Consider the following 26,649-nt stretch of genomic DNA (forward strand, 5'->3'; position numbering starts at 1 on the left):
ACTGTACTGCTGTCAAGTTTGACGAATTTCTGCTGTTTTGTATTTATGTGACTTTTCTAGTTTGCTATTTCTTATTTTTGCTTTATTTCTTTCCCAAAACACAAAAAGACAAAAATATTTCTGTTGTTTCTCTTCACCATTTGTTTGCTTTGGTCTCTCGCATTTATTTCGCTTTATTTGCTATTGCTAGTTTGCTACAAGAAAACCCAAAAAGATTTTGCTTTGTTTGCTTGTTTCCTTTTGTTCTTGTTTCCAATTCGAAAACACCAAAAATATTTGCTGTTCTTCTTTGGTTTGTAAAGTTCATCATGAGTTCAATGGTCTTCGGTGGCTGGAGCGTGGTTTTCATTTCATATTATCCAAACTACACAAGTGAAAGGCAATAATGACGATCTACGACAATTGGATTGTGGTGAGAGGCTGGTATGAACTCTATTTGTTTTCATTTTTGTACATATAATCATCCATGTGAGCATGCTTAGTTGGTTCATGTGAGGTATATGTCATTTGAGAAAGTCTAGTAGTTTATGATCTCTCATGTTTAGCTCCAATTTATTAATATGAGTAGCATGTCATGGATGTTTGCTTGCATTGTTTTATTCATAAGTAGGTATGGTATTGTGGTATCCTCCTCTGAATAATTCATTTATATCGACTTGGCACATGCTCACGCATGCATATGACTGAACAAAAGTCAATTAAGCCTCGATGATTTATATTGCTTCAGAGTTCTTGTATCACTTTTATGCCTCCGTTAATTTATTTTGCCGCAAGCATGATTATGACAGTTACTGCTCTCTTGATTTGTCTCTCCCCAGTCTATTGCTAGCCTTCACTTGTACTGAGCGGGAACGCTGCTCGTGCTTCCAAACACCTGAAAACCAAGTTGTTCCAAAGTGCCCACCATAAATACCTATGCATGGCATTTCAAACCATTCCAAGTAAATTCTCATGCGCTACCTTTAAAACCTTCAAAATACTTCTCAATTTGTGTTTATGTTTCATAGCTCATGAGGAAGTATGTGGTGTTTAACTTTCAACCTTGTCATTTACTTTTGACGGACTTTCATCATGGACTAGTGGCACATCCGCTTATCCAATAATTTTGCAAAAAGAGCTGGCAATGGGATTCCCAGTCCCAAATTAATTAACCTAAATAGACACTCCTCCATGGTATGTGATTGTTGGACGGCACCCGAAGGATTCGGTTAGCCATGGCTTGTGTAAGCAAAGGTTGGGGGGAGTGTCATCATAATAAAACTAAAATAAAAAGGCACTCCTTCATGGTATGTGATTGTTGGCAGGCACCCGAGGATTCGGTTAGCCATGGTTTGTGAAAGAAAGGTTGGAAGGAGTGCCACATAAACATAAAAATAATTCATGGGAGCCGCTCTTGGAAGTCCGGTTGGCGAGGTAGTTGGTGTACCCATTACCATTCGTTGACAACAACAAACACCTCTTAAAATAACTTTACTCCTGTTTTAAAAAAAATGAAAAGCTCTAGCGCATGTTAATCCCTGCTTCCCTCTGCGAAGGGTCAATCTTTTACTTTTGTGTTGTGTCTCCATTCTTTCTTTGAGCACTATCTTGAGAGCACAACTGTCATTCTTAGTATAAGCATCTCCATCTCCATGTAGTATTCATCCACAGTCTTCACACCTTGTCTCAACAGGGTCAACAGGGTCAACTTTCCAGGAGAGATTATTCTTTGAGATTTTCACAATTGGAGCTTGGGGGATCTAGAAAGAAAGAAATAATCTTATTTTCAAAGGAATAGCAACCTCAAGAGAATCCTGGAAGGCAAGAGTCACGGCAGATCTACAGTTATTAAGGTTCAGGGTTAACCAAAACCTGGAAAACACAATCTCTTTTTTATAGATAGACTTTCTTAGACCTTTGTTGTAAAAGTGGGTGTATGCACCCGAGATGATGTAAATATTTTGGCTTTTAATAGAGTACCACAGTAGGAGCCTCTCCTACTAGTGTTTGGTCAAAAAAAAAAAACTTATCAAATATATTCCGCAAGTAATTTGTAGGCACAAAGCGAGAAGTCATCGCCGCCTTCATAGCACGCCATGTGCGTATAGGTTGCTCACCATCCTCGTCTCGGTTACGAACAAATGCATCCCACCAACGCAAAGCATACCCATCAAATTCAGAAGAAGAAAGCTTGATTTTTCTATCTTCAGTGTAATGCAGATGTAAACTCCATAACTTCTCAATCTTGAGCTCTCAAGTGAGGTATTCTTCAACATCAGCACCTCCTTCAAACTTGGGTATAGAAAACTTGGGCTTACCCAATCCATCTTCCTCATCATGTCCACGACCATTGCGGCCAAGTGGAGCCCAACCTCGAGGACGATCACCACGTGGCGCACCACGAGCATTGTGTGCGTCATCTTGAAGCTCAGGATCTTCATCATCTTCTGGTTGTTGTTGAGCGGTCAGATTCTCAACAGCTAAGCGCAAATCAGCAAGACTGCGTTGTATATCCGTCATTTGATCTTTCATTGTAGTGATGGTCTCACATGTAGTATCCAGCTTCTGGGAGATCTCTTGGACCGTCCCTTTAAGCTCATCATCCTGAGTGCGGAATTCACGTCGCATCTCATTACGAAGAGCCTCATACTCCCTCCATGTGATGAGGTCTGCAGAACTCTTGTTTTCCTGGTTAACAAGTTTATGATCACTAGCAGACATCGTTAGTAGATTAGTGCACTAAATCAAAAATATATGGTGGTACTCTCACAACTCACTCAAAAACTGATAAGAAAAGGAGAACTTACCGTTCCAAAGTAAATTAGTGTTGCTTACCACTTGTAATAACAACTAGTACACAAATGTAGCGAAGCGAATATCAAGGGTATAAGAACAAATCACACAGCAAAGCAGGATATATGTGGGGCTGTAGGTAGGCTACCTATTTGCACCAATAAAAAGCTCTAGCACTGACCGTAGACAACCAATGATAGTCACACAAGGCGATAAATGTGGCAAAACAACTATATGTAGGAAAAAGTTTGCAATGCACTAGAGAGACGCTAGCAAAGCTCAACGAGACAGGCACAAGATTGCTCAACTACGGGTGCAGTAAAGTAAACTTAGGCCTTCACTTGATTCTTCTAGCACTTCAATTTTCTTTTTGGATTTTTCTTTTGGAACGCAGCTATGTAGCTCTTTTTGCTTCTTTTCAATTTTCTGTTTTTATTTTATTTTATGACACAACTCCTTGATAAGACGGTCAACAAGATATGGAAAGCACCAAAATCCTAATGAGCAGCCTGTCGAGCGGTAAAACTAGTCTCTTCTGGGGAAGTTCCTAGTCACTTTATATCGATAGGCTGTGGCTATGGTTGGGAAAAACACATTGTACGCTATGTGGACTCGGAGTAACAATAACTAAAACTAGATGATAGTAGAGACTCAAACCCTAAAAATACTAGATGCAAGAAAAAGATACACAAAAACAACTACGAACAACAACTAAAACTCGAAATTAGTGCAATCTAAGACTATGGCAAACAATAACCCTAATATTTTTGGCTTTTTCTGTATAGGAAACACTCACAACTCAACTATGGGGTGGATTGTGGATGGCTTACCGAGGAAAACTGGAAATCTGATACCAAGATGATAAGGGGTGGCCCGATCTTCTCAGTAAGCGATGGTGGTGATGATGATCACGGGGTGATAGCAGCGGAGGAACGCGATGATGTAGTGGATGATAACTTGTATGACGCAACGAGATCTCTCGATTGGTCCCTATCGCCAATGCAACAGCTCTCAACCCTGCAAGATATTCGCAACTCCACACACTTGCGCACGTAGCCGCCGACCACGAAACGGTAAGTTGCAACCGTCTAATTCCCAATGGAACAACAGATCACACAATACTTTATCAGGATCTACACAATATCAAGCAATATGGTGTAGGGAATTCAACAGTTTTGCAGAGCAAACAACTAAGAACTAGGGTTTATCTTAAACGTGGTCTCAAGCAACTTTGGGGGCGTCCTATGGACTTATATAGGCGTCCAGGACAACCTCAAGTCGAAAAAGTATGAAAATAACCGACCCAGAATAGATCTGGTCGAGACAGACTCGGAGTCGGCCAGTCTGGCGGCCGGTCGACCGGGTCTGGGACCGGCCGGTCCGGTTCAAACCGGACCTGGCACCGGGTGGTGACCGGGCTATAATCCCGGGCATACTGGATAGTGCCCGGATGGCACAAGCGCCACGGCCGGTTGAAACCGGGCTGACCCGACGCAGAATCCGGTCGGACCGGGCCTGGGACCGGATGGTCCGGCGGAAAGGCTGGTCGGACCGGATGTCGCACCGGCCTGAACTTCAGCTTCCCCTCTCGCGCATGCCTCCCGCTCCTCCCTCGCGCGTCCATGGGATGTCTTCATGTCCAGTTCCATGTCCAGCTTCACGTCCATCTTCTGGTCTAGCTGCTCCTCTCCTCCTCGTGCGATGCTTGCTCCCTCCTCGTACCTGATCATACATAAGTAATAGCACTTAGGCAGTATAAAGTTCTCATCAATCACAGTATCGTTTAGGAACAAGTTCACCTATTGTTTAAGTAGCTTCGCACGAGCTCGTGTCATTGGTCCAATCCTAACTTCATTGGACTTGAGCTTCACAACAGGATAATCTTCAACTTGCAATGACGGAGGTAGTAGTGAGGTAGGGATGTCCTCATCACTACTAGCTCGGTGAGTCGAATTTAGATCTACTCGATTTTGTTACTGCATCTCCGTAGATAGATCTTGGTGGTTCGTGTAGGGAGAAGTTTTTTGTTTTATATGCACATAATCCAATAGCTTTGGCTCCACCATATAAAGCGGCGTAGAGAGGTTTGCATAAGAGGTGCCCATACCAGAAAAGAAACTAAAATAAAAAAGAAGAGATCACAGAAGAGAGAGAGAGGAAATACAGAGCAAACACACAAAGAAGCAGGAACACCTTGCACTACTAGGAATGTGCTTATTGGGTACCGATAATTGGTAGCACACCAGTTTTTTACCACACTAGTACTTTCAGCGGCGACATTGTAGAAAGTGCAACACCAACATTATGGACGAACTGGTGGTGTGGCATGATAGCCCACTATTAACTAGGCCTAGCGCGCAAGTCCGACATGCATTAACAATGACGTTTGAAGGAGTCATGCTATAGAGCCAACTATTTTTATTATTTAACTCCATGTTTATGATTAATGTTTATTTATTTATGTTATAACTGATATGTGTCATTAATACCACATACAAAGCAAAAATTATTTGCACATGTAGAGAAATAAACAAGTTGATCCTCGTCCCGCCTCTAGGAATAGATCATGTGTTGAATGATGACTAATTTTCCTAATCATGGGCATAAGATGCCGTCAAGAATGAGAATGCATTGTTAGAAGAACAAGGGCATTGAACAGAACCCTTTATATTTGATACACTATGAGACAAATAGTTAGTGGTTGTTAGTATTATCTTGATTTTTTGACCACATGGACAAGTCCTTAGACCATGAGGATATAAAATACATACACACCGAAAGATGTACTCAGAATTAATCAAACGTCTCAATGAAGAAGGTGATTCTAAAGGTGACCTTCAGGTTCATCGGAAAGTGTGTGCGTGGGATATTGCTCCTCCAAGTATGAAGAGATATATATGCTCTAGGCCCTCTCAGTATTACGACGCCACTTTATAGTCTGGCTAGACACATTGGGATAGTGATCACAATAACATCGGAAAAAAAGAACAAGAAAAGAGCATGAAACTAGACGAAGATATCTGGTATAGTGATGAAGAGTTAAATCACGGGGATTCCGAAGGCTCGCCCCTCTCTTTATTATATTGTGCAGCAATAAGGAATGATATATGGATAACTCAAGGTTCACTCAAAGTTATTTGTGTGGACAGAGGAGCCATCACGGATGTCCATGTTCACACTGTTGGTTATTGATCCGAATGAGTTCAGAGTCATCTTTGTATGTTAACGAATCTTTTGGATCATGAGCTTAAAGTAATTTAATATTTCATGAGAATTTATATAAGTGCTATATATATATATGGTATGCGATTGAGATAATGACGTCAGAATTGATCCGGGGTCATCAATGTAATTAATGTCGAAGAAGATTTTGAATTTGTTTCAACACTTTTACATGAGATAGAATAACTACCAGAATCCTTCTGGAGTTGCCAAATTAGTTCGGAGAACTATCAGAAACATTCCAGGGTTACCAAAACTTTTTGGGAGTTATAGAAAGTGTTATGGTGAATTTATAAAAAGCATATGTATTCCGTACTTTATCATAATTTTTCTAGAGAAGTATCAACAGGATTAAGGGTATGCACGAAAGGACAATGCCCTAAGGGCTAGCTGCATGGGCCTCGTAGGGTTCATAAGGGTTGAGCCGAAAGGCCCCAAAGTGGGAGGGGGATAGCGTGTTGGGGGCGGGGGGGGGGGGGTGTCGTGGATATGACCACGGCAGATGTTACAAGGGGTAACACTTCATTGATGCGGGGCAAGGGAACATTGCCATCTGCGGATTGAGGTGCAAGGGATGCAACGGTTTACCCAGGTTCAGCCCCTGCGGAGAGTAAAAGGCCTATGTCCTGCTAGATCGTATTGCTCAGTGGAGAATTACAATGGAGGGGCTCAGTCGGCACGGAGCCAAGAGCTTACAAGGGGGGAATTGGATCTCAGATGATGTGTCCTCTATGGTTTTAGCTCGGGGGTTTATATAGACACCCCCGATCTAGGGTTACATGAAGATAACTCCGAATCGTATCAGTTGCTACTAATCCGGGATTCGCCACCCCTCTCGCAAGTAATCTTCTTATCATGGCCACGCAGATCTTCACCCCGGGATCGCGGCCCAGTCACTTTAGGGCCCAGTCGCTTGGGCGACTGGAAGCCCACCTTGGGCTCCATCTTCACGGCGAGTGGGACTGGCGACCCACCCCCTTTGGGTATATCCCCATCAGGGGGAAGCCGACCTAGGGTTTCCTTCTTGGGTGGCGGCCAAGGAGGGTGAGGCAATGTCCCTAGGCTGCCCCTTTCCCTCCCCCCTCACCCATAAAAAGAGGCCACCCCTCTTCATTGAGCCATCAATTATCCACAACTTTTGTCCCATATGGTCACCCATTGATTAGATTATATCCTCCTCTCTCTGCTTTTGATGAGTCCCTCCATGCGGAGGTTCTACGTTGAGGAAGTTCTCCACATAAGAAGGCCGCCGAGTTCTCAAAATTAGTGTGGCGCTCTGAACGACTAACGTCGACAACGGAATAGATTACTAGATACATTGATACCTCCGCGTTTAGAGTCTTCATTGAGTTGAGCCTCTTCCGCTTTAGCTAGGCGAGTTCTTCTAGATCTAATCTTTTTTTATGTATATTCATAGATAGATCTTGGGTGATCTTGTAGGAAGATTTTTTTACATGCATTAAATACCTTCAACATTGTGGTATGCGCCATGCAACCGTTGCACAATTAATGTTGGCATGGATCGCCCCCAATGCCCCCACCTCTGACTTAGTGTATTGTGTCGTGTAAAATAAAAGTATTTGATTTTGTCTGGACAACCATTGTACAATTCAAAAATCAGACCCGACGCGATGCGGGCCAGCCCTATCAGCGGCTCAACCAAGTGTCTGGTCAGCATTGTTAATGGCGCACCCAACCCCGTTACCGGGGCGGCCGCTGCCACTTCCCACACAACGACAACTTGGCTTCCCGCACTAGCGTAGATGTGATGGCCGGTTGGCATGCTCATAACCGCAAAGAGAAGGAGATCATTATTGTAGCACCTATGAATGTGAAAATATGGGTATCAAACAACATAAGCAAGAAGGGAAAAATATTTACTCTCTCCAACATGAGTATTATAATTCTAACCATCGAGACAAAACAAAGTACAAAGAGTTTTAACTTGAAGCTTGAAAGTAAAAAAAAAGTGTTCCAATCTTCTAAATGCAAGAGGACGAGTCGGATGATTACTCTTAAAGGAACAATGGACCCCGGGTTCATGGTTTCACTTGATCTTTCTCTCTCAAACAATAGTGCGTATCATCTTACAAGATGATAAAAGTACTCACAATTGTCATGCTTCAATGGCTAACTTTTATACCGGCGCGACTGCATGTCCTAAAACACATAGTTGAAAAGAAGTACCCATATGAGTGTTGTGTCATGCAACATTTGATTATTGTCATGCAACGTGTGATTATTGTCACTTCTCCTCTAAGAGTAATGGCTACACGCTTCATCTACATGCATCATACTTCTTTATGTGAAAATACACTAAAACACTATGTCAAAGGTTTTGTTTGTTGTGCACATAGCACATCTCTCTATTCTACCTACACTTAGTGTTGTCAAACACCTCGTGATGTTGGAATTCAAGGCATTGCCACTAGCATTATCCCGATGCTTTCATGACGTATAATCAAACCAATGCATAGATATCATAAACATGCTTCAAAAGTATGAAAAACTATTAAGTCTCAACATAGCAGTAAATGCATAAAATGTATCATCTTATACCACAATATCCACCATAGGAATTACATACATAACAACATAATCATGAAGTAAAGCTCATACGGTCTAGAACCATGATCATATATAGATGGATTGGATCAAGTTACTACCACAACCCTAATTCCAGGGGGTGGAATACTCCCCACTCATGATGGAGAGTGATGCGTTGATGAAGGAGGAGAGGCGACCGGAGTTGATTCTGGCAGTGATCCCCCCTTCAATCTTCCACTGGCGGTGGACTGCAGACTGTTTGTATCGTGGTTTCAATATATGCCTCTTCCCTTCGTGAGGTCGCAACCGAGACCCTTTTTAGATTGTTTTAGGTCAAAACGAGTCCGTGGGCACGAGAATCAACGACATCGGAACCACGAGGAACAAATGGAGGGTTCATTAATATGAGCTTACTGAATACCTTCTAATTTCATTACCCACATGAATATCATGCCGATACGTTATGTTATTTAGCACCGTACATACTACCATATGACCAACGTAGTTCCCTCTGTAGTCTTTATATAGAGAGAAAACTAATACATGTTCATGAACTAAAATTATAGATTATCTTTATTTCACATCATAATATTACTAGGGTTTCTCCATCTCCCGACAAAAACAAAGGAACTACTCACATATGAAGGAAATCAAAATCATCGCAATGATATGAATGGGATATGAAGGTAAGAATGTATACAAGTGAAATTCCAAAATATGATTCGGAAATACAACCACGTAAACAAGGAGATCAATGATGGAGTCGATCTTGATGATGAAGACGATGGAGATCGATGTGGAAGACTTGAAGATCCAAGTCCCTTCTCCTTGTGTGTGGTGGTGATGGTGGAGATCTCCTTGGAGGCGGCAAGGCGGCAGGGATATGCAGTGGAGGCACCTTTGTATTGTCCCTTGACGGCTAGGTCTTCCCCTCTTTAAATAGGCTCATGGAGGCCGGTTTCACCATTCGGGGGAGATTTATGTATGTAAAATGCATGCATGAACTTTGTAGTTTCTTGACAGATATTCCCACATATTTTAAATATATGATGGTATATCCTTGTCTTATATTGTTTTTTGGGGATTTACCAAAGATCCCCTTTATTTGGGTTATTATGACTCTGCAGGATAGGAGAACCATATTTTGTGTATTTTTGAGTTTCAGGGATCTAAACGGAGTCAAATTGAGCTAGAATTTCGGGGACGTCACAATTTCATCAAGAGAAGCATCTAGAACGTTGGACCTCATGGGAGGTTCCTTGCATGGGCGCGCCACCCATGCTCTCTTGGCCCTCCGCCGTCCGATTCGTTTGATTCTTTCGCCCACGGAATTTGTTTGACCTAAAAACCCATATATATATGACATCCCGAGACTTCCTCGAGGAGAGGGCGGAAGAAACAAGGAAACACCGAAACAGAGCAAGAAGCAGCGAAGATCGGAGGTAGAAACTCTGCTGGAGCTGCCGCTGGAGGGATCTCCACCTTCTCGAAGATCTCCACCGTCATCACCTTGATGAAGAGGGAGTAGTCCACCTCTAGAGTATGAGTTTGTGGCAGTAGCTTGATCTCTCTCTCTCTCTCTCTCTTGTTTACTTACTCCGTAGTAACATCCATGTATTTGATGGGTTGTTACTTTCTATACATATGATGTTTAGTTATAGGTTTCCGTCAAATTACATTTTGAGCAAATTAGAATCTTCTTGTTTTTCGAACATTATGTGAATTTCTTTTTCTTAGATGTTAATTTTCATGCATTTTACGTTTAAATATGTTGCAGCTAAATATTTAAATGACCATAGCAAAGCACATGCATTCGGCTAGTAACTTTAACTTAGAAAATCTGTTCATGAGGTAGTCATTTCCCGTTTGCTTACCAAGGCACAAACTACAGAGCACATGCGCACTGTTGGATCTTGCATGCTCTGATTGTGTAGTCGGGAGAGCCTCCGAACAACAAGCAAAACTGCCGCTGATGCTACTGGAAATAATAGTTGGGTGTGCTTATTTACATGTCGTAACGTGTCAAGAATCTTGCACAGGGAGGACCTGCCAATACCCAAGTGTGTGCTTTGTCTAAGGGCTTCCCTCCTAGGCTGCCTAGAGAAGGGTTCTCATCTCCCTTGGAGCGTGCAATGTGGCCACATGGTTGCAACTTGCGAGCATCAAGTAGTATATGAAATCTACTAATCGCCTAGACAACAAATGTTTTGTTAACTACAGTACTTGTTGTTGCGAGCAAAGTGTAGATCTTAAGGCCGGTTCGTTAACTCCAAGGTCCACTTTGTTATGCACAGTAAGTCGTGGTGGTACGAATTCCGATGGTGCGCCCTCCGTACAGATCATACGCCCGCGGTCACTTTCGTGCCTCGGAACCGTCAAATCAGAAAGCACTTATAAGTCTTGTAACTCAGAGTGAAACATTTTCAGTTGAACTCATGAAACGCATGAAGTGACATATATGTAAATTGCCAGATAAAGAACATGGCATAGCATATACTCCCTACAGACGGAGGGACGGAGGGAGTATGACCGAATGATATGATTAGGTGATCGATACGGACCTCCTGTGTGCACAACGACCCATGGGTTTCAGCCTGTTCGTAGGCAAAAAAAAAAAAAAAAAAAAAAAAAAAACAGTCTGGAGGATGGACATGGAGGTGTGACACAGGAGAGGGGGAATAACTGTTGGATTTTTTCAACTTGGTGCTACAGCCTACAGTTACTCGCTGCAAACAGCAATCCTCTAGTATCTCCCTGTGGATTCATATACAGCAATTCTCTGCCTCCGAGCTAGAGCAGGATTCCAATACGGTTTAACCGGCTCCATCAAGCTGTTCATCATGCATGCCAGCCGTCTCGTCCGATCACACAGTACCACCGAAGAAGCTGGAGTAGCTTAAATGCATAGAGGTATTTCGTATTTGGTGTGTAGCCATCTGATTGATCCATGCTTCTAGCGAGCCCAAATGGGCACTCTGTGCGGGTGCTGCTGCGTCTGCTGCTCCCTCTTCGCGGCCACGGACTTCTTAGATCCCTTCTCCGCCGCCTCGTCAGTGTCGATCTGCTGCTGCCGGCACTCCTCGCTGCAGAACGGGGTGTCGCCTCTGCAACGCGGAAATTAGGTTAGCCAAGAAGCACGTTTTAGATGCCTACATGATCAAAATGTGTGTTGGTTCGGCTGGTTACCTGTACATGAAGATGTCTCTGTTTCCGGCAAGAACGCGCGCGCACCGGAAGCAGGCGTGGAGGTAGTGGCGGCGAAGTTCATCGGCTTCCAGGCGGCGGGATGACGTGCGCCGGGGCCTAGGCGACGGCGAGCTCCGCTTGTGGGACGAGGAGTGCACGACTCGGAAGCTTGTGCCGATTTCCGCGGTCGTCTCCAAGGAGTCGGGGAAGTAGTAGTAGTCCTCCATATCTTAGTTGGACTGTGCTACCTAGCGGCGCCGCACAAAAGCTGATCCGTGCGGCGGTTGGCATACATGCAATTAATTAATACATTAAATGTGTAGTTAATTATTTTACTCACTTAATTAGTCCTCTATGTGATTAATTAAAGGACACACTCCTGGCTAAGTTCTCAGTTTTTTGCATGCATGCAAGCTCACGTCATCCAGATTCTTTTGATTTCTGATTTTTAAAAAGTTTTATCTCCCAAACAGTTGATCCGATTGACAATCCGTTTTCACCGTTAGCTTACTAGCGACGAGATCTTCGAAAGTAAATCCCATATCGGTATATTCTGCCAACATTTTTTTTCATCCACAACTACCAGATTATTATTACGTAATTGCCAGATTATCATTACTTAGTTTCTGGATTAGAAAATAAACTTCTTTGTTGCTATATTCTAGATTTTATCACATATTTGCCATGGGCAACATAGGTTCGTTCCACTAGTTGACACATGTTAGGTTATTCACTACTTAGTTATCGTATTAAAATAACTTATTTGTTAGTTTGATGTACGCTATTCTACATCGATGTAATTTGCATGATACTGTTTTTTGTTGAACTATGTCATCTCGTAATTGACTGGATATGTTTTAAGGGTCGCTCTCAAAATTGTGTAAATCATTTTGATGTATAAGAATATGTAATACGTCATCGATAACTATGCATGGTAGCTACTCGATGCTAATTTGGCAATTGTGACAATGTAATCTGGCAACTATCGTGACGAGAAAAAAGAACTCAAAACGTAGCAAGATTGGATCTAGTTTTGAAGCCATCGTCGAGACGAACACAACGGTGAAAACGGATCACTAATCGAATTAACTGTTTAGGAGATAAATCATTTTAAATTTTCGGATTTAGTAATTAATGCTACATGCATGCATGTCATCAGTTCTATGAGGGAAAAGCAACAAAACACAACAGTCGCATGGGAAGTAGTATTGTGCGGCGCCTCCTCGTAGATTTTCCCATCTTAGTTCTGTGGGTTCCGTTTAACTTGCTGCTGCCTGATTAATTGGCTGGAAGGACTGCAGGAGGTGGTGGATTTCTCCGGGGAGTAGAGGGCGGGGATTTAAAGGGAACATGAGAAGGGTTCGTTTTACATTCTGGACCCTGTGGTTTCTGCGGAATTCAGCTGTGGTCCTGTATGGCTACATTCTTGAAGTAGTACTTTTTCGCTCGTTGATGGGAGTATTAACCACGCAAAATCCATTCAGCTCGGGAGTACATTCCCTATGAAAAATGCACTCCATGTGTACTTTATTATCTATCTAAACTACCCAGTGTTTTAGCTTTGGTTAAAATCAATTTTTTAAAAGTTTAACTAGGTATAGAGAGTAATTAAAATAGACAATATCATATCAATATCATTATCATCAAGAAATCTACTTGCATACTATATGCATTTGGTATAACTATTTGATTAAATTTACGAAATTTGACTTCAACATGAGCTAAACACATGGTAATTTACAATATTGAGCACAACAATGATAGTGGAGAAGTACTTATGCACTTGTGATGTGATAGAAGCCACGTATGAGATCAGTGATCCCTGCAAAAACCTTGTGCTAAGATTTGGAAGGAGCATAATCACATTTATCTTAGAATAAATCTTCGGTTTTCTGTGCTCCTATGGCAATGTCAGATCCAATGTGCCTAGTTGTTACATGCACAATGTCAGGTTCTTGGCATCCTTAATTTTTGACAACAATATCTTTCTTTCAGTTTTTGTCTTTAAGCATGTATACATTCATGTTTTACTTTATCCTTCTTTATTATTTATGTGTAAGACATAGTTTCGTACCTTTTGAAGAATAAGATGCGTGTACCGATGGGCTTTGCAATGATACAAAACTAAAATGAATATGACAACGTAGAAGTGCAACGTCAAGCTATCATAGAAATATACACACTGTAATGATGTGTTAGCAATTCTCTATCTCAGCTTTATGAAAACGAAATATATTACAGGCGCCGAACCAATGATAGAACAAGAAGTAAAGCTGGAGAGGTGCAATATATTACAAGACGGGATCACAAAATTAAGACGTGCGCCCTTCAAAGAGAACAATAAAAAAGGTAGTTAGGCAAGTGGCCAAGTTGCAACATATCTAGAACTAGGCTTACTTTGAGTGTTTCTGTGGCTACTAGGGTGGCCGAGCAAACTCAGGCGCATGGTCCCCCTATATTATAATGTCCAGCAGTGTCTCATGGGCTTAAACTGCCCATATATATAGTCCATGTTTCTCAAAACCCTTTTTTTGTTTTAATTAGTAAATGGCTCGATCAACTTGATGAGTTTGACAATCTGGTTTATTGAACATAGTTGGCTGTTTCTCGGGGGCGGTTATGTTGTGTATTAAGCAACATTGGTTAACTGGTATGCAAATTGCATGGGTAAAATTTTGTTGCAAGTAATGGACAGGGGTAGTCAGACTGATTGTGCCAAGCGTAACATATTGCAACGAGCCTATTACAATAGGTTTTCAAGGTCAAGCACTCCTGAAGGAGTATCATCGAAATTTGATAGAGAGAATTGCAAAAGTCCACTTTTAGGGTCGATTTAACAAAAAAAATACCACTTACGTTAGGGTTTCAAAAACCTAGTACCCTCATATTTTTTGAAACCCTAACGCATTGTGTTTGTTTTTTATAACCCTAGCTCTAAATATGATGTTTTTTGTCAATTTCTCACTCGACTCAGTGAACAAGAGTGAACCAGTTGCATGGGCGGAGGGAGCATCCAAACAATGGATGCACATAGTTGTTTTAGAAGCATAGTTTTAGTCAATATTTCTAATTTATGAGATGTAGATTGTTCTATATATCTGAAATATATAGACTTCTTGGAGCCTTCATGGAGCGGCAGCTGCGGATGTCGCTATCCTCTTGGGGGCCTTCATGGAGCCTTCGACCTCCTCCGCTCTCGGAGCTTAGTTCTTCGGGTGAAAGCCTAGGCCGTGGCAGGGCCGGACGACGGCGTCGATCCACGTCGCTTCCCTCTTGGGGGCGTCGTCTTGAAGACTTTGTTCCCCAGCGTGCTTTCCTGAGGCTGGACTTGTACGGCATCTCGGCGGGTGGCCGGTGATGTGTGAGGTCCGTGTGGTGGCTTGTGTGGCAACGATGGCGGTGGTGAGCGATGATTTGGTAGCGTCAAGACCTTGGCTTCAGCGAGCGTCCGAGCTTCTTCGTCTTGTGTTTCGCTTGCGGTGGAGTCGGAGCTGCTATGGTTTGTCGAGTTTCTTCATTTGAGCAGCGTACGATGACCTGCTGGGTGGCCCTCTAGCGATGATCTTCCTCGGCGCATGTCTTGCGCTTATCCTCTTCGGAGCTCGTCATCAGAGTCGGAGCTGCCTATTGCTTCACGAGGAGTCGCTTGTTTGGCGGTGGCCGGCTTGAGCTTCATGGTGCCGCTTCGGCGGGGTCTTGGTGGTTGGTTCTTCGGTGAAGTCGGAGTCGCTGAAGAGTGATGACGATGACGTTGAAGGTCAACCGCGACGACTTCTCGCTTCGGAGGCCTGTGTATCTTGTGTGGGTTGCCAGGGTGGCTCTGTGCCCCCGCGGCGGTCGTGCTCCATGACGAGCGTTGGGGCACTTGTTTCGGTTTTCGGCCGGTTTTCCGTTAATAAACCGGCCAAATTCTGTACTTCTTCTCTATTAATGAAAATGGCAAGTCTTTTGCCTCGTTTCAAAAAAAAATCTGAAATATAGACAACTATTCATGCTTTTGTCAAAAATAATGGGTGCATATTTGTACACACCCATGTTCCCATGTATTTCCTCCCATGACCAGCTGGCAGGAGCCCCGATCCCCTTTGAGATGGTGTTATTTACATTTCAGGAACAAAACATTCAGACATGGAAATCTTAAGAAACTCCAGGGTGCATACATGTGTGCGCACTTTCGTTGGACTTGTAAGGAAAATGCAGCATCATTCTATCTATACCTAATAATAAAGCAAAAAAGGGGTTCCGTCGTCCGTTCGGCATTTTGCAGTTTAGCCCCTTGAAAAGATGTAATTAACCCGCACTCCTACCTAGCAACGACGTGTCCGTCGCTCGTCAAGCTTCCTCCTGTCCCGCACTCAGGCTAGGATGAGTTCTTACCGGATACGATTGCTAATCCCAGTCGATTTCCGTTTAATTTCTTGCACAATTCCGCTCATATATAGACCACTTCCTCTGCGTGCGATTCCCACAAAAGTTTCCACGATTGCTCGAAACCCTGAATTCTAGAAAAAAATCCCACTTATCGTCCCGCCGCCTCCTGGACGCCGACCCAGCGCCACCACCTCCTCGGTTCAGGAAAATCGAAGCTATTAGATCGGGAGAAGGCCAAGATCCTGCATCAATTCGTCGGAGGCAGACCGGGGGCACAGGTCGTGGTCCACAGGTGAGGAGGGAGGTCATGGAGGAGGGGGTGGATCCGTCGATTGAGGTTGTCGTCCTCGTGGAGGCGCGCGGTGGACCACAGACCGGATACGCGCGCTCACCTGAGTTGGATGGACCAGCACGCATCGCCGGCTACCACGCCATTGGCCCAGAGCACCATCGCTGGCCTGGCTCGTCCACACCCTGTCTCCCACCTTCCTCCTGCAATCCACCACCGGATCCTTCTCACCCAGCCTTAGCGGCGGCGGCCCTCTGTACACCACGCGCCACCGGGAGAACTTATGGGTGTGAGATTGAGAGACCAACTGCTGGGTTCGATATGTTGTGGGAGGAGGCTGCGAGCAGAGAGAAAGGGGATTTCTTTTCCGTGGTGTCGTTCAGACGCAAAGAAACAACACGAAGGAAAAGGGAGAATAATGACTCGGTGGAGTTATGTGGGTGTCCCACCATTTTCAGGCTTCAGGAGACGCGCTATGGCATGAAGATGTGCCCCAATAGTTTTGACACCGGTAACATCCTGAAAGGTCCACACGTGACACGTGCCAACTCTTCTATGCTGATGCATAAGCATCGAACAAGAAATAGGTGAGCGGATGAGAAAAGAAGCATCAAAATTTACTTTGGGATTAGTGGAGTGAAAACTTTAGCACTGATAGCTGTTTTTACACGTGGAAGTGGATGCTCCTCTTTTTTTAAATAAGTATTAAATGTATTTTAAAATGCTGAAAAATTCTGATAAAAATGTGGCACACACATATCAACGTTATGTGTGCTCGCAAAGTTGTTTCATAAAAAATCCATATTATTTTTGTCTTGTGTAAAAAGATAAAATTCAGTGATAAAACTCTTATTGAGATATTCTTTTATCATTTTTACATAGGACACAAAGATATTGGTTTTCCACCAAAATTGGTGTGCACACCTGAAATTTAGAGATGTATGCGCTAACTTTTAAAACATGCGAAAATATTTTTTCGAATAGGAGGAGCATATGCACCTATGATCAAAATTGTATTTCCTCTTTAGCGCCACCTACTTTAGCATCCACCTAGCACCATCGGCTTTACCATAGAAGCGGACGTTACTCCGGCTCTAGGGAATCATCACGAGAAGTGACACATGTATTCTCATGCATTCTCCTATAGCACCGCTGGAATGACTACAAGGTGAATACCATAGTTATCGGATGTCATCGATGAGGTGGGTACTGGAGACGAAAAGAATAGCTACTCGCATTAAGGACTCGCTATCTTAGTGGCGGCGCTCATAATCGTTGTTAGCTCCGTGTGTCCAAATCGGCGATGCCTCCTGGTCGAAACAGATGCTTCTCCCGGAAGATGAAGACTTTATTTCATTTTTCTAAAAAAATCATCTGTCATCTGTCAATCCGTTGCAACGTACGGGTATTGTGCTAGTCATTTATAATGGAACACAGTGCTTCTGCATTATACATAGGACATGTCGTTATCTTTTCTTTTCTTCTCTTTTTTTATAAGTGAAAGGCGTGTCCCTGTCAATGGTCATTCTCATGACAACCTCAATGCATTGGGCGGGTGCCTACCTCAACTTGAAGGAAAATGCTCAAAAATACTACAGTACTTGCTGAAGGTGCTGGAGCTGCAAGAACGGGGCCCAATGCCGACGCATACATCAATCGACGATCTTGGTCAGTAGAAACACACGCGTTTTGGTCCACGGTCCTCGACTTGTGGTCGTGGGCGTCTCCTTCGTTGGACCATTTGATTTTACAGTTGCAAATCACAGCAAGCCGGCATGGGACGTGACGCCGCAGTGGGGCATGGATAAATTGGCTACAGGTTGCAACCAGCCTGTGCTAAAAAAGGGTTGCGAGTAGCTAGCTGCAGGTGTCTTGCTGAAATGAAGATGACCGGCCAATCAACTCCGATCTAGGTAAGGTCGAATATATCGATCATCGACGAAATAAATGGAGACGCGGAAGAGGAACGTGTGCTCCGTGTCTTGCCACGATTGCAAGATATCCATATACACATCCGGTGATCCCAAACGTCCCATGTTCTCTTCTACCTCCGTAGCATGGTCCGACTGCTTCGTTAGGGTTCATAGCTGGTTCGCTCCATAACCGTATCCTCTCTCTCGAAGCCTCGAACTAGCTCCACCGCTGTGGCGTGTACAGGTGCTGACGATATGGCCGTGACTCGTCTCTGCCCGCGTACGGGACAGCCTCATCACATGGTTATTGTTAGGCGCGCTACTTTTTTTTTATAAGATAGATATTAATGTCAAGAGGATATCAATTACACATTTACACCTAGACTCTGCAACAGAGCAGTGGGCAGTGGCCTAATACAAATATTGATGCGCATAGTCAGAAAAATATAAAAAAAGTCTCGCTATAGAAGAAGACAGTGCCCAAGCGAACCAAACACCACCAGTACAGTACGAAAAATTCATCTTCTTTGAAAGTCGCTTCCAAGAAGAAAACAATGCCCAATCATCATCGCTTTGATCATAGATCATAGATTTTCACCATAGAGAAAATCCCCACTCATAAAACAATAAATCCAACAATATCATTGTTACGCACAACCAATTAAGGTCAGACCTTAGATTTTCACCCTGTAAGTTCAGACTCTGAACTTCTCCTGTGTTGTCGCCCCTACTTATCGTTGCCCCTACTCCAGTTCACAAATCACCAAAGCCAATTTCTCATCACAACCAGTACTTGAACCACCATTACTAGTCATCAGAACTCGACTTCCATGCCATTCATGTTCCTCATGTTTTTCTGATCAATTTTCATATATAACATGTTTTATTTTGAATTACCAATTAAAAGTTATTAACAAATTAGTTTTTAGTATTTAAAATAGAAAAACAGAAATTATTTTAAATAGAAAAAGGGCCCAGATATAAATTTTGAAAAGGGGTGAGAACCCCGGGTTCATTTTGAAACATGCTGGGGGGTTTTGTTAAAACCGACATACGGAGGGACTATGGGTTGAAGTTTTAAAAGAGACAAGGCTTTCTGTGCAAAACGCTAGATCTGGAAAGGTGGAGAATTTTTCTCACCGAGGGCGGTTTAACCCACGGTCACTGACGCGTGGGGCCTAGTGCAACGCTGGCTGCCGGCGTGGCGAACCATCCAAGCGTGCACTGAACCATCCAAGCGAGGGGTGCGGCGGTCACCACGTCTCGGCGTAGAAGCTCGCCTGCACTAGGAGGCGTCTCAGGACGCGCGAGGTGGAGCAACGGAAGTGCCTCGTCGGCGCGGACCAAGGGACGTGTGAAAGAACATTTCCCGCCCTTTTGAGTTTTGTGTGTTTGACGTCAACACTATGTATATTTTTATGTGTGTTGATGTAGACAGGTACAAGCCATCAAAAATTATGTTGGATCGGTGTATTGGTTTTGCTGTTCTGAAGTTCTGCAGGTTTTCTGTATCTGGCGGAAGTTCCGGCCTAATCTGGCGGAAGTTCCGGCCTGACTTTTTCAGCAGAAGCTTCTCAGCGCCGTCTGTGCTCAGGTTTTCTCTTCAGGACCGGAAGTTCCGGTGGAGTTGGCCGGAAGTTCCGGTCAGCGGAACTTCCGCCCAACTTCCGGGCAAGTTCCGGAATTCCGAGTTTGTGGCTCAGTATAGTTCTGTAAGGTTTTCGCAAGTTTCCGGAACTTGGCCGGAACTTCCGGCCACCGGAAGTTCCGCCCAAGTTGCGCCCCTTCTTTTGCTTTGCAGGTATTTTATCAAGGGCGGAAGTTCCGGCCCCAATGGCCGGTACTTCCGGTGGAAGCCGGAACTTCCGGCAATTCTGGCCGGAACTTCCGGTGTAAGTGGAATTCGTCCCCAACGGTCAGATCTGAAAGCTCCACCCATATAAATAGCTTTCTTCTCCAAAGGGACAAGCTTGCTCAATCATTACACAAGAAATCTGCCAAGCCTCCACCATTAGAGCCACCTCAAGAAACACAAGATTTACAAGATCTCCTTCCTCCCCCAACCAAAGCTCTTGATCTTTGGAGATTCGAAGGAGAAGCCACCGATCTACATCCTTACCGAAGCGATTTTCATTTCCCCCTCATTTGTTTGAGGGATCTCATGCTAGTGTTCCTATTTGGTTCCCTAGTTGATTTGTGTTGATGTGTTGTTGTTGATTGTTGTATTGTTACAGATTTGGGAGCCTCCAATTCGGTTGTGGATGTGTGACCCAAGAACCTTGTAAAGGCCCGGTTTCCGCCTCGAGGAAATCCCTTAGTGGAAGTGGGCTAGGCCTTCGTGACGTTGCTCACAGGAGATCTGAGTGAAGCCTTCGTGGCTGTTGGTTTGGCTTGCATAGCAACCACACTCCTCCAAACGTAGACGTACCTTCTTGCAAAGGAAGGGAACTACGGGAATCATCTCCGTGTCATCGCGTGCTCCACTCTCGGTTACCTCTATCCCACTCTATCTCTTATATATTGCGTAGCTATATCTTGCCTAGTTGATAACCTTGTCATATAGGTAAATTCACTTAGTTGCATATCTAGAGAATTTACCTTTGTGTCAAGCCTAAATTGAAAAAGAACTAAAAATTGGTTAGCACCTATTCACCCCCCCCCCCTCTAGGTGCGGCATACGATCCTTTCAATTGGTATCAGAGCCTCGGCTCTTATTTCGGGCTTAACCGCCTAAGAGTATGCCGGAAGATGGGGCTTCGGAAGAGGCCGGTAAGATGGTCACCATGGAGGACATCAATTCTTTGAGATCCTCCTTGGACGCTCAAATGGAAAGCATGAGAAAAATGATTTCCGAGCTTTTGACTCCGGTCCTTCCTAAGGCTCCCACCGTAGAGGTAAAGGACACGGGTGTGTTAGAAGTGGGAGGTGCTTCGGCATTACCCTCCTCTACTAAACCCGTGGAAGGTGATAACTTAAACACTAACAAATCTCCCATTGCATCTCCTAGGGATACTAGTGGAGGTGAGAGCTACAATCGAGTAGCTCCACCGTTTCTATCTCCCGATATACCGGTTCCTCATCCCCATTTGAACATTCGAGGCGACCCACCTAAGTTTTCCGTTGAGAATTTCGATACTTGGCGATTTCAGTTTCGCTCTCATGTTTGCAGTGCCTCCAATGAACTTTGGAGAATCATCTTGGAAGGCTTCAACCCTTACAACCCCGACAAGTTGACTAGAAGAGAAGCGGTTGATAGTCAACTCAACAACACCGCCTTGCACATGATTCAAACTAGTGTGGGGACAAAGGATTTGCCTCGTGTTCGGAACTACACCACCGCCAAGGAAGCTTGGGAAGGCTTGGCCGCTAGTTGCATTGGAAGTGAGAGCACGAGAAGGAACAAGTATAATGCTCTTCGGAATCAAGCCGAAGGATTCATGAGGCTACCGGATGAAAATCATCAAGTCATGTATTCAAGACTTCTCATCGTTGCCGACTCCTTCCGGCTTATTGGTGCAACCCACATCAATGACTCTTGGATCAAGGAGAAGTACATTGAATGCATGATGCCGTATGTACCCATTGATGTCAAGACCCTTGTTGGGAGAGAATGCTATTCCTCTCTCTCATCTCAAGATGCCGTGCACGAGATGCAAGCCCTCAAGGTGCTCGAGCAAAACTCTCATGATTCTCTCAATCGTGCCATTGGGATGTCAAAAGGGAACAATCTTGCCTTGACGGTCAACTCCGTTGATGAAGTGATTCCTCAAGAATCTTATAGGGCATCTTGGAGCATGTCCTATCCGGAAGATTTGCAATGCCACTACCATGATCACATGGCCTTCCATGCAAAGTCGTTTTGGATTGATCCGTCCAAGGCCAAGGAAGACAACATCAAGAGAAACAACAAAAGTGGGTTCACTAGCTTTGGTCCAAAGACAAGATCATGCTACAATTGTGATGACAAGCGCCACTTCATTGCCGAATGCCCCTATGAGAATAGAGAGCTTCATAATGGGAGGCTCATTCCCAAGGACAAGAGCAAAGACACAAAGGGCAAATATTCAAAAGCCTCCAACAAGAAATTCTACAACAACAAGACCAAGAAGGGCAAGAGGCCCTCAAGAGTTGTGCTAGTAACAAAGGAAGAATATTCTTCCGATGAAGTGGGAAGCTCTAGTAGTGAGGAAGATGAAGAAAGCTCAAAGGAATTGGCCGCCATCGTCACCACCAACATTCCCTCTTCATCTCTCTTTGAGTCCCCCAATGAGAATCCTCATATCAAGAATGCACATTGCTTCATGGCAAGGTCCTCCTTGGACACATCTATTGTGCTATCAACTCAAGAAGAGTATACCTCCGGAGATGATGATGTTGATGATGAAGAAGATGCAACCTCTAATGGATTGGTCGCTCTTGCCTCCCTCTCCACTAACTCTTCATCACCAAGTGAATCCCCCAATGAGGCCATTCATGTGGAGGAAGAAAATTGCCTCATGGCTAAATCCTCCGAGGTATCATCCCCTAACCCCTCTATGCCTAACATATCTAGTGATCTAGGGGTTGATGATGCTAGTCTAAAAGTGAAACAAGAAATGCTAGAGTTTGATGATTTCATTCTCAACCTACAAGGTAACACTAAAAAGCATGTTTCAAATCTCATGGTTCGTATAGCTCAACAAAGTGATATTCTTGAGAAAAAAGGGTCAAATAGAGAGAGAAGATTCTCTTGAAATCCATGCTCTTAAAAATGCTCTTGAGGAAAGTCAAGAAACTATAGCTTCTCTTGAGGAGAGGCTAGAAACTCTTGAAGAGCCTCAAGATAAAATTAACAAGCTCACAAAAGCTAGAGATCTTGCTAGGGCTAAGTCTAAATTGCTTAAAAAGGAAAAGGCCAAATTTGAGGTTGATCATGAGAAACTTGTGAAAGATCCAGATGAACTAGACAAAGCTCACAAAGCTTTGAAGAGTGAATACACTCTATTATCCAAGTCTTATGAGCAACTTCAAATTAGGCTTGCCTCATATGATGTGCCTAGTTCCTCTACTCCTTCATGTGATCATGCAAATGTTATTGAGGAAAACGCTAGGTTGAAGGATGAACTTGCTAAGGCCTCCTCTCCCCAAAGTAAATTTTCGTTGGATGATCTCTTGAGTAAGCAAAGATCAAACAATGGGAAGGAGGGCCTTGGTTATGGGGCCAAGGCAAAGAAGGCAAACAAGCAAAAGGTCAAGCCCGCACAAGAGAAGAAGAAAGATATCACTAATGGTGAAGCCCCTAAGGGCAAAACCATGAATAATGATGATGCGGGAAATGCTAACCCTCACTATGTTTTATTTAAAGATTATTATGGTGATGTTTATGCTAAATATGTTGGCCCATATGATGGTCATGTTGCTTGGTCTATTTGGGTCCCAAAGACCCTTGTTGCTAACAAAAGAGGACCCATTGCGAAATGGGTACCTAAATCCAAGAATTGATCTCATGTAGGACTATGCCGCCGGAGGGTCAAAATGGGTACTTGATAGTGGATGTACAAGTCATATGACCGGCGGCAAGAACCTTGTCAAGGAGTTGAGGCCCAATATAAATAATATCACCGTCTCCTTTGGCGATAATTCTACATCCGAGGTATTGGGTTTTGGCAAGGTTGTGGTTGCACACAACATTACTCTTGTGGATGTCATGCTTGTCAAAACCCTTGGTTACAATTTGCTTTCCGTTTCCGCCCTTGGCAAGATGGGTTTTGCCGTCTTTATTGATAATGATATTGTGGTCCTCTTGTGGAGCAAGACTCTAAAAGTCGCTTTCGTTGGGTATCGCGAACATAACTTGTATGTGGTGGACTTTTCGGGGACCACCACTTCAAGTGCGATGTGCCTATTCGGAAAGGCGGATGTGGGGTGGTTGTGGCATCGCCGCCTAGCCCATGTCAACATGAGAACTTTGCAAAGTCTTCACAAGGGGAACCATATTGTGGGACTAATGGAAAATGTTTCTTTTGCCAAAGATCGTGTTTGTAGGGCTTGTGTTGAAGGCAAAATGCATGACTCTCCGCATCCAAGCAAGACTATCATCTCTTCCAAGAGGATCTTGGAGCTCCTTCATGTGGATCTCTTTGGTCCCGTTACTCATGCAAGTCTTGGTGCGAAGAAACATTGCTTGGTGATTGTTGATGATTACTCAAGATACACTTGGGTCTACTTTCTCAAGACGAAAGATGAGACTCAACAAATATTCATTGACTTTGCTACCGAGGTGCAACGCCAACACAACCTCCTCATTATGGCAATAAGAAGTGACAACGGCTCCGAGTTCAAGAACTATACACTCAATGATTTTCTTAGTGATGAGGGGATTCGTCATCAATATTCCGCTGCTTACACCCCTCAACAAAATGGTGTTACGGAGAGGAAGAACCGGACCCTTATGGATATGGCAAGATCTATGATGGCGGAGTATAAATCCCGCTATAATTTTTGGGCCGAAGCCATCTCCACCGCTTGCCACTCTTCCAACCGGCTCTATCTCCGCAAGGGATTGAACAAGACTCCATATGAAATACTCACCGGCAACAAGCCTAATATCTCATACTTCAAGGTGTTCGGTTGTAAGTGTTTCTACAAAATCAAAGGAGTTTGTTTGTCTAAATTTGCTCCTAAAGCTTTGGAGGGTATATTTGTTGGTTACGGTGCCGAATCTCACACTTTTAGAGTCTTTGATGTATCCTCCGGGATTATCATTGAATCTTATAGTGTGAAGTTCGAAGAAAATGATGGCTCCCAAGTGGGGCAAGTTGATGTATGTGCAGGTGATGAAATACCTCAAGATGCCATAGTAAGAATGGGTGTGGGATTTTTCCGCCCCATTGAGGGACACGGTGTGGCGTCTCGGGAAGGACTATGCTCTACCACGGTGGAGCCCTCATCTTCTCAACATCAACAAACCCCATCTCTTGAAGCAAATAATGCACCAACCCAAGAACAAGAACAAAACCCTCCCTCTTGTGTGCAAGATCAAGGACAAGATCAAGGACAAGATCAACCACGGATTCATGATGGATCCGATGAATATCCTTTCAACATTCTACTCTCACCGGATAATGTCCAAGATCAAGCACATGAGGATGAGCAATCTCAAGAAATTGAGGAAGCTCAAATTCAAGGTCAAGACGGGGACCCAAATGATCAAGTTGATCAAGTGACACCTCCAAGGCCAAGAAGAACCAAGGAGGAGATCGAGGCCCGTCGTTTAGCAAGAAGAGATAGGACCCTTGAAATTCGTGGACACACTCATGACAAGGTCCTTGGTGATGTTCGAGCAAAAGTCTCCACAAGAAGGCAATTGGCTAACTTTAGCAATCATCATGCTTATATCTCCGTAGTGGAACCCAAGAAAGTGTTTGAAGCACTTGAAGATTCGGATTGGGTGGAAGCTATGCATGAGGAACTCAACAACTTCAAGCGCAACAAAGTGTGGACCTTAGTAAAGAAGCCAAAGGAGTGCCGCAATGTTATAGGCACTAAATGGATATTCAAGAACAAGCAAGATGAGTTTGGAAATATTGTGAGGAACAAGGCAAGATTGGTGGCTCAAGGTTTCTCTCAAGTTGAAGGGATTGACTTTGGAGAGACCTATGCTCCCGTGGCTCGTCTTGAGTCCATCCGTATCCTTCTTGCTTACGCATCGCATCATAACTTTAAGTTACAACAAATGGATGTGAAAAGTGCTTTTCTTAATGGTCCTTTGCATGAAGAGGTGTATGTTAAGCAACCCCCGGGGTTCGAGGATCTCAACTTTCCTAACCATGTCTACAAGCTTGATAAAGCACTTTATGGTCTCAAACAAGCTCCTAGAGCTTGGTACGAGCACCTTAAGGAATTGTTGGTAGACCGTGGGTTTGATGTTGGGCTAATCGACCCCACTCTTTTTACTAAGAGGGTCAATGGGGAGCTTTTCGTTTGCCAATTATATGTTGATGATATTATATTTGGCTCTACTAACAAAGCTTTCAATGATGAATTCTCAAAGCTTATGACCGATAGGTTTGAGATGTCTATGATGGGAGAGATGAAGTTCTTCCTCGGTTTTGAGATCAAGCAATTGAGGGAAGGAACCTTCATCAATCAAGCAAAATATCTCCAAGACATGCTCAAGAGGTTCAAGATGACCGAGTTGAAGGGTGTGGCCACTCCTATGGTTACCAAATGTCATCTTGCACTAGATCCCAATGGTAAAGAGGTGGATCAAAAGGTATATCGCTCCATGATTGGATCCTTGCTTTACCTTTGTGCATCTAGACCGGACATAGTGTTGAGTGTTGGTGTGTGTGCAAGGTATCAAGCTTC

The 26,649-nt window shown here is 43.8% G+C and overlaps 1 protein-coding gene across 1 annotated transcript; it reads right to left on the minus strand.

Moving 5' to 3' along the window:
* Positions 1–11,213: 11,213 nt before the first annotated feature.
* LOC127306627 (uncharacterized) lies at positions 11,214–11,957 on the minus strand. The gene is made up of 2 exons (XM_051337290.2): positions 11,728–11,957; positions 11,214–11,645 (listed from the first exon to the last, which is right to left on the minus strand). Exons 1-2 carry the CDS (start codon positions 11,952–11,954, stop codon positions 11,495–11,497), a joined length of 378 nt encoding a protein of 125 aa, XP_051193250.1. The 5' UTR covers positions 11,955–11,957; the 3' UTR covers positions 11,214–11,494.
* Between the last annotated feature and the right edge of the window lie 14,692 nt (positions 11,958–26,649).

This window comes from Lolium perenne, chromosome 6 (assembly GCF_019359855.2).
Source record: "Lolium perenne isolate Kyuss_39 chromosome 6, Kyuss_2.0, whole genome shotgun sequence".
In the NCBI taxonomy this organism is placed as follows: Eukaryota; Viridiplantae; Streptophyta; class Magnoliopsida; order Poales; family Poaceae; genus Lolium; species Lolium perenne.

Coding starts and splice junctions, on each gene's coding strand:
- LOC127306627 (XM_051337290.2), bottom strand. CDS start 11,954: ATGGAGGACTACTACTACTTCCCCGACTCCTTGGAGACGACCGCGGAA. Junction 11,646..11,727: donor AGAGACATCTTCATGTACAG/GTAACCAGCCGA, acceptor TCCGCGTTGCAG/AGGCGACACCCCGTTCTGCA.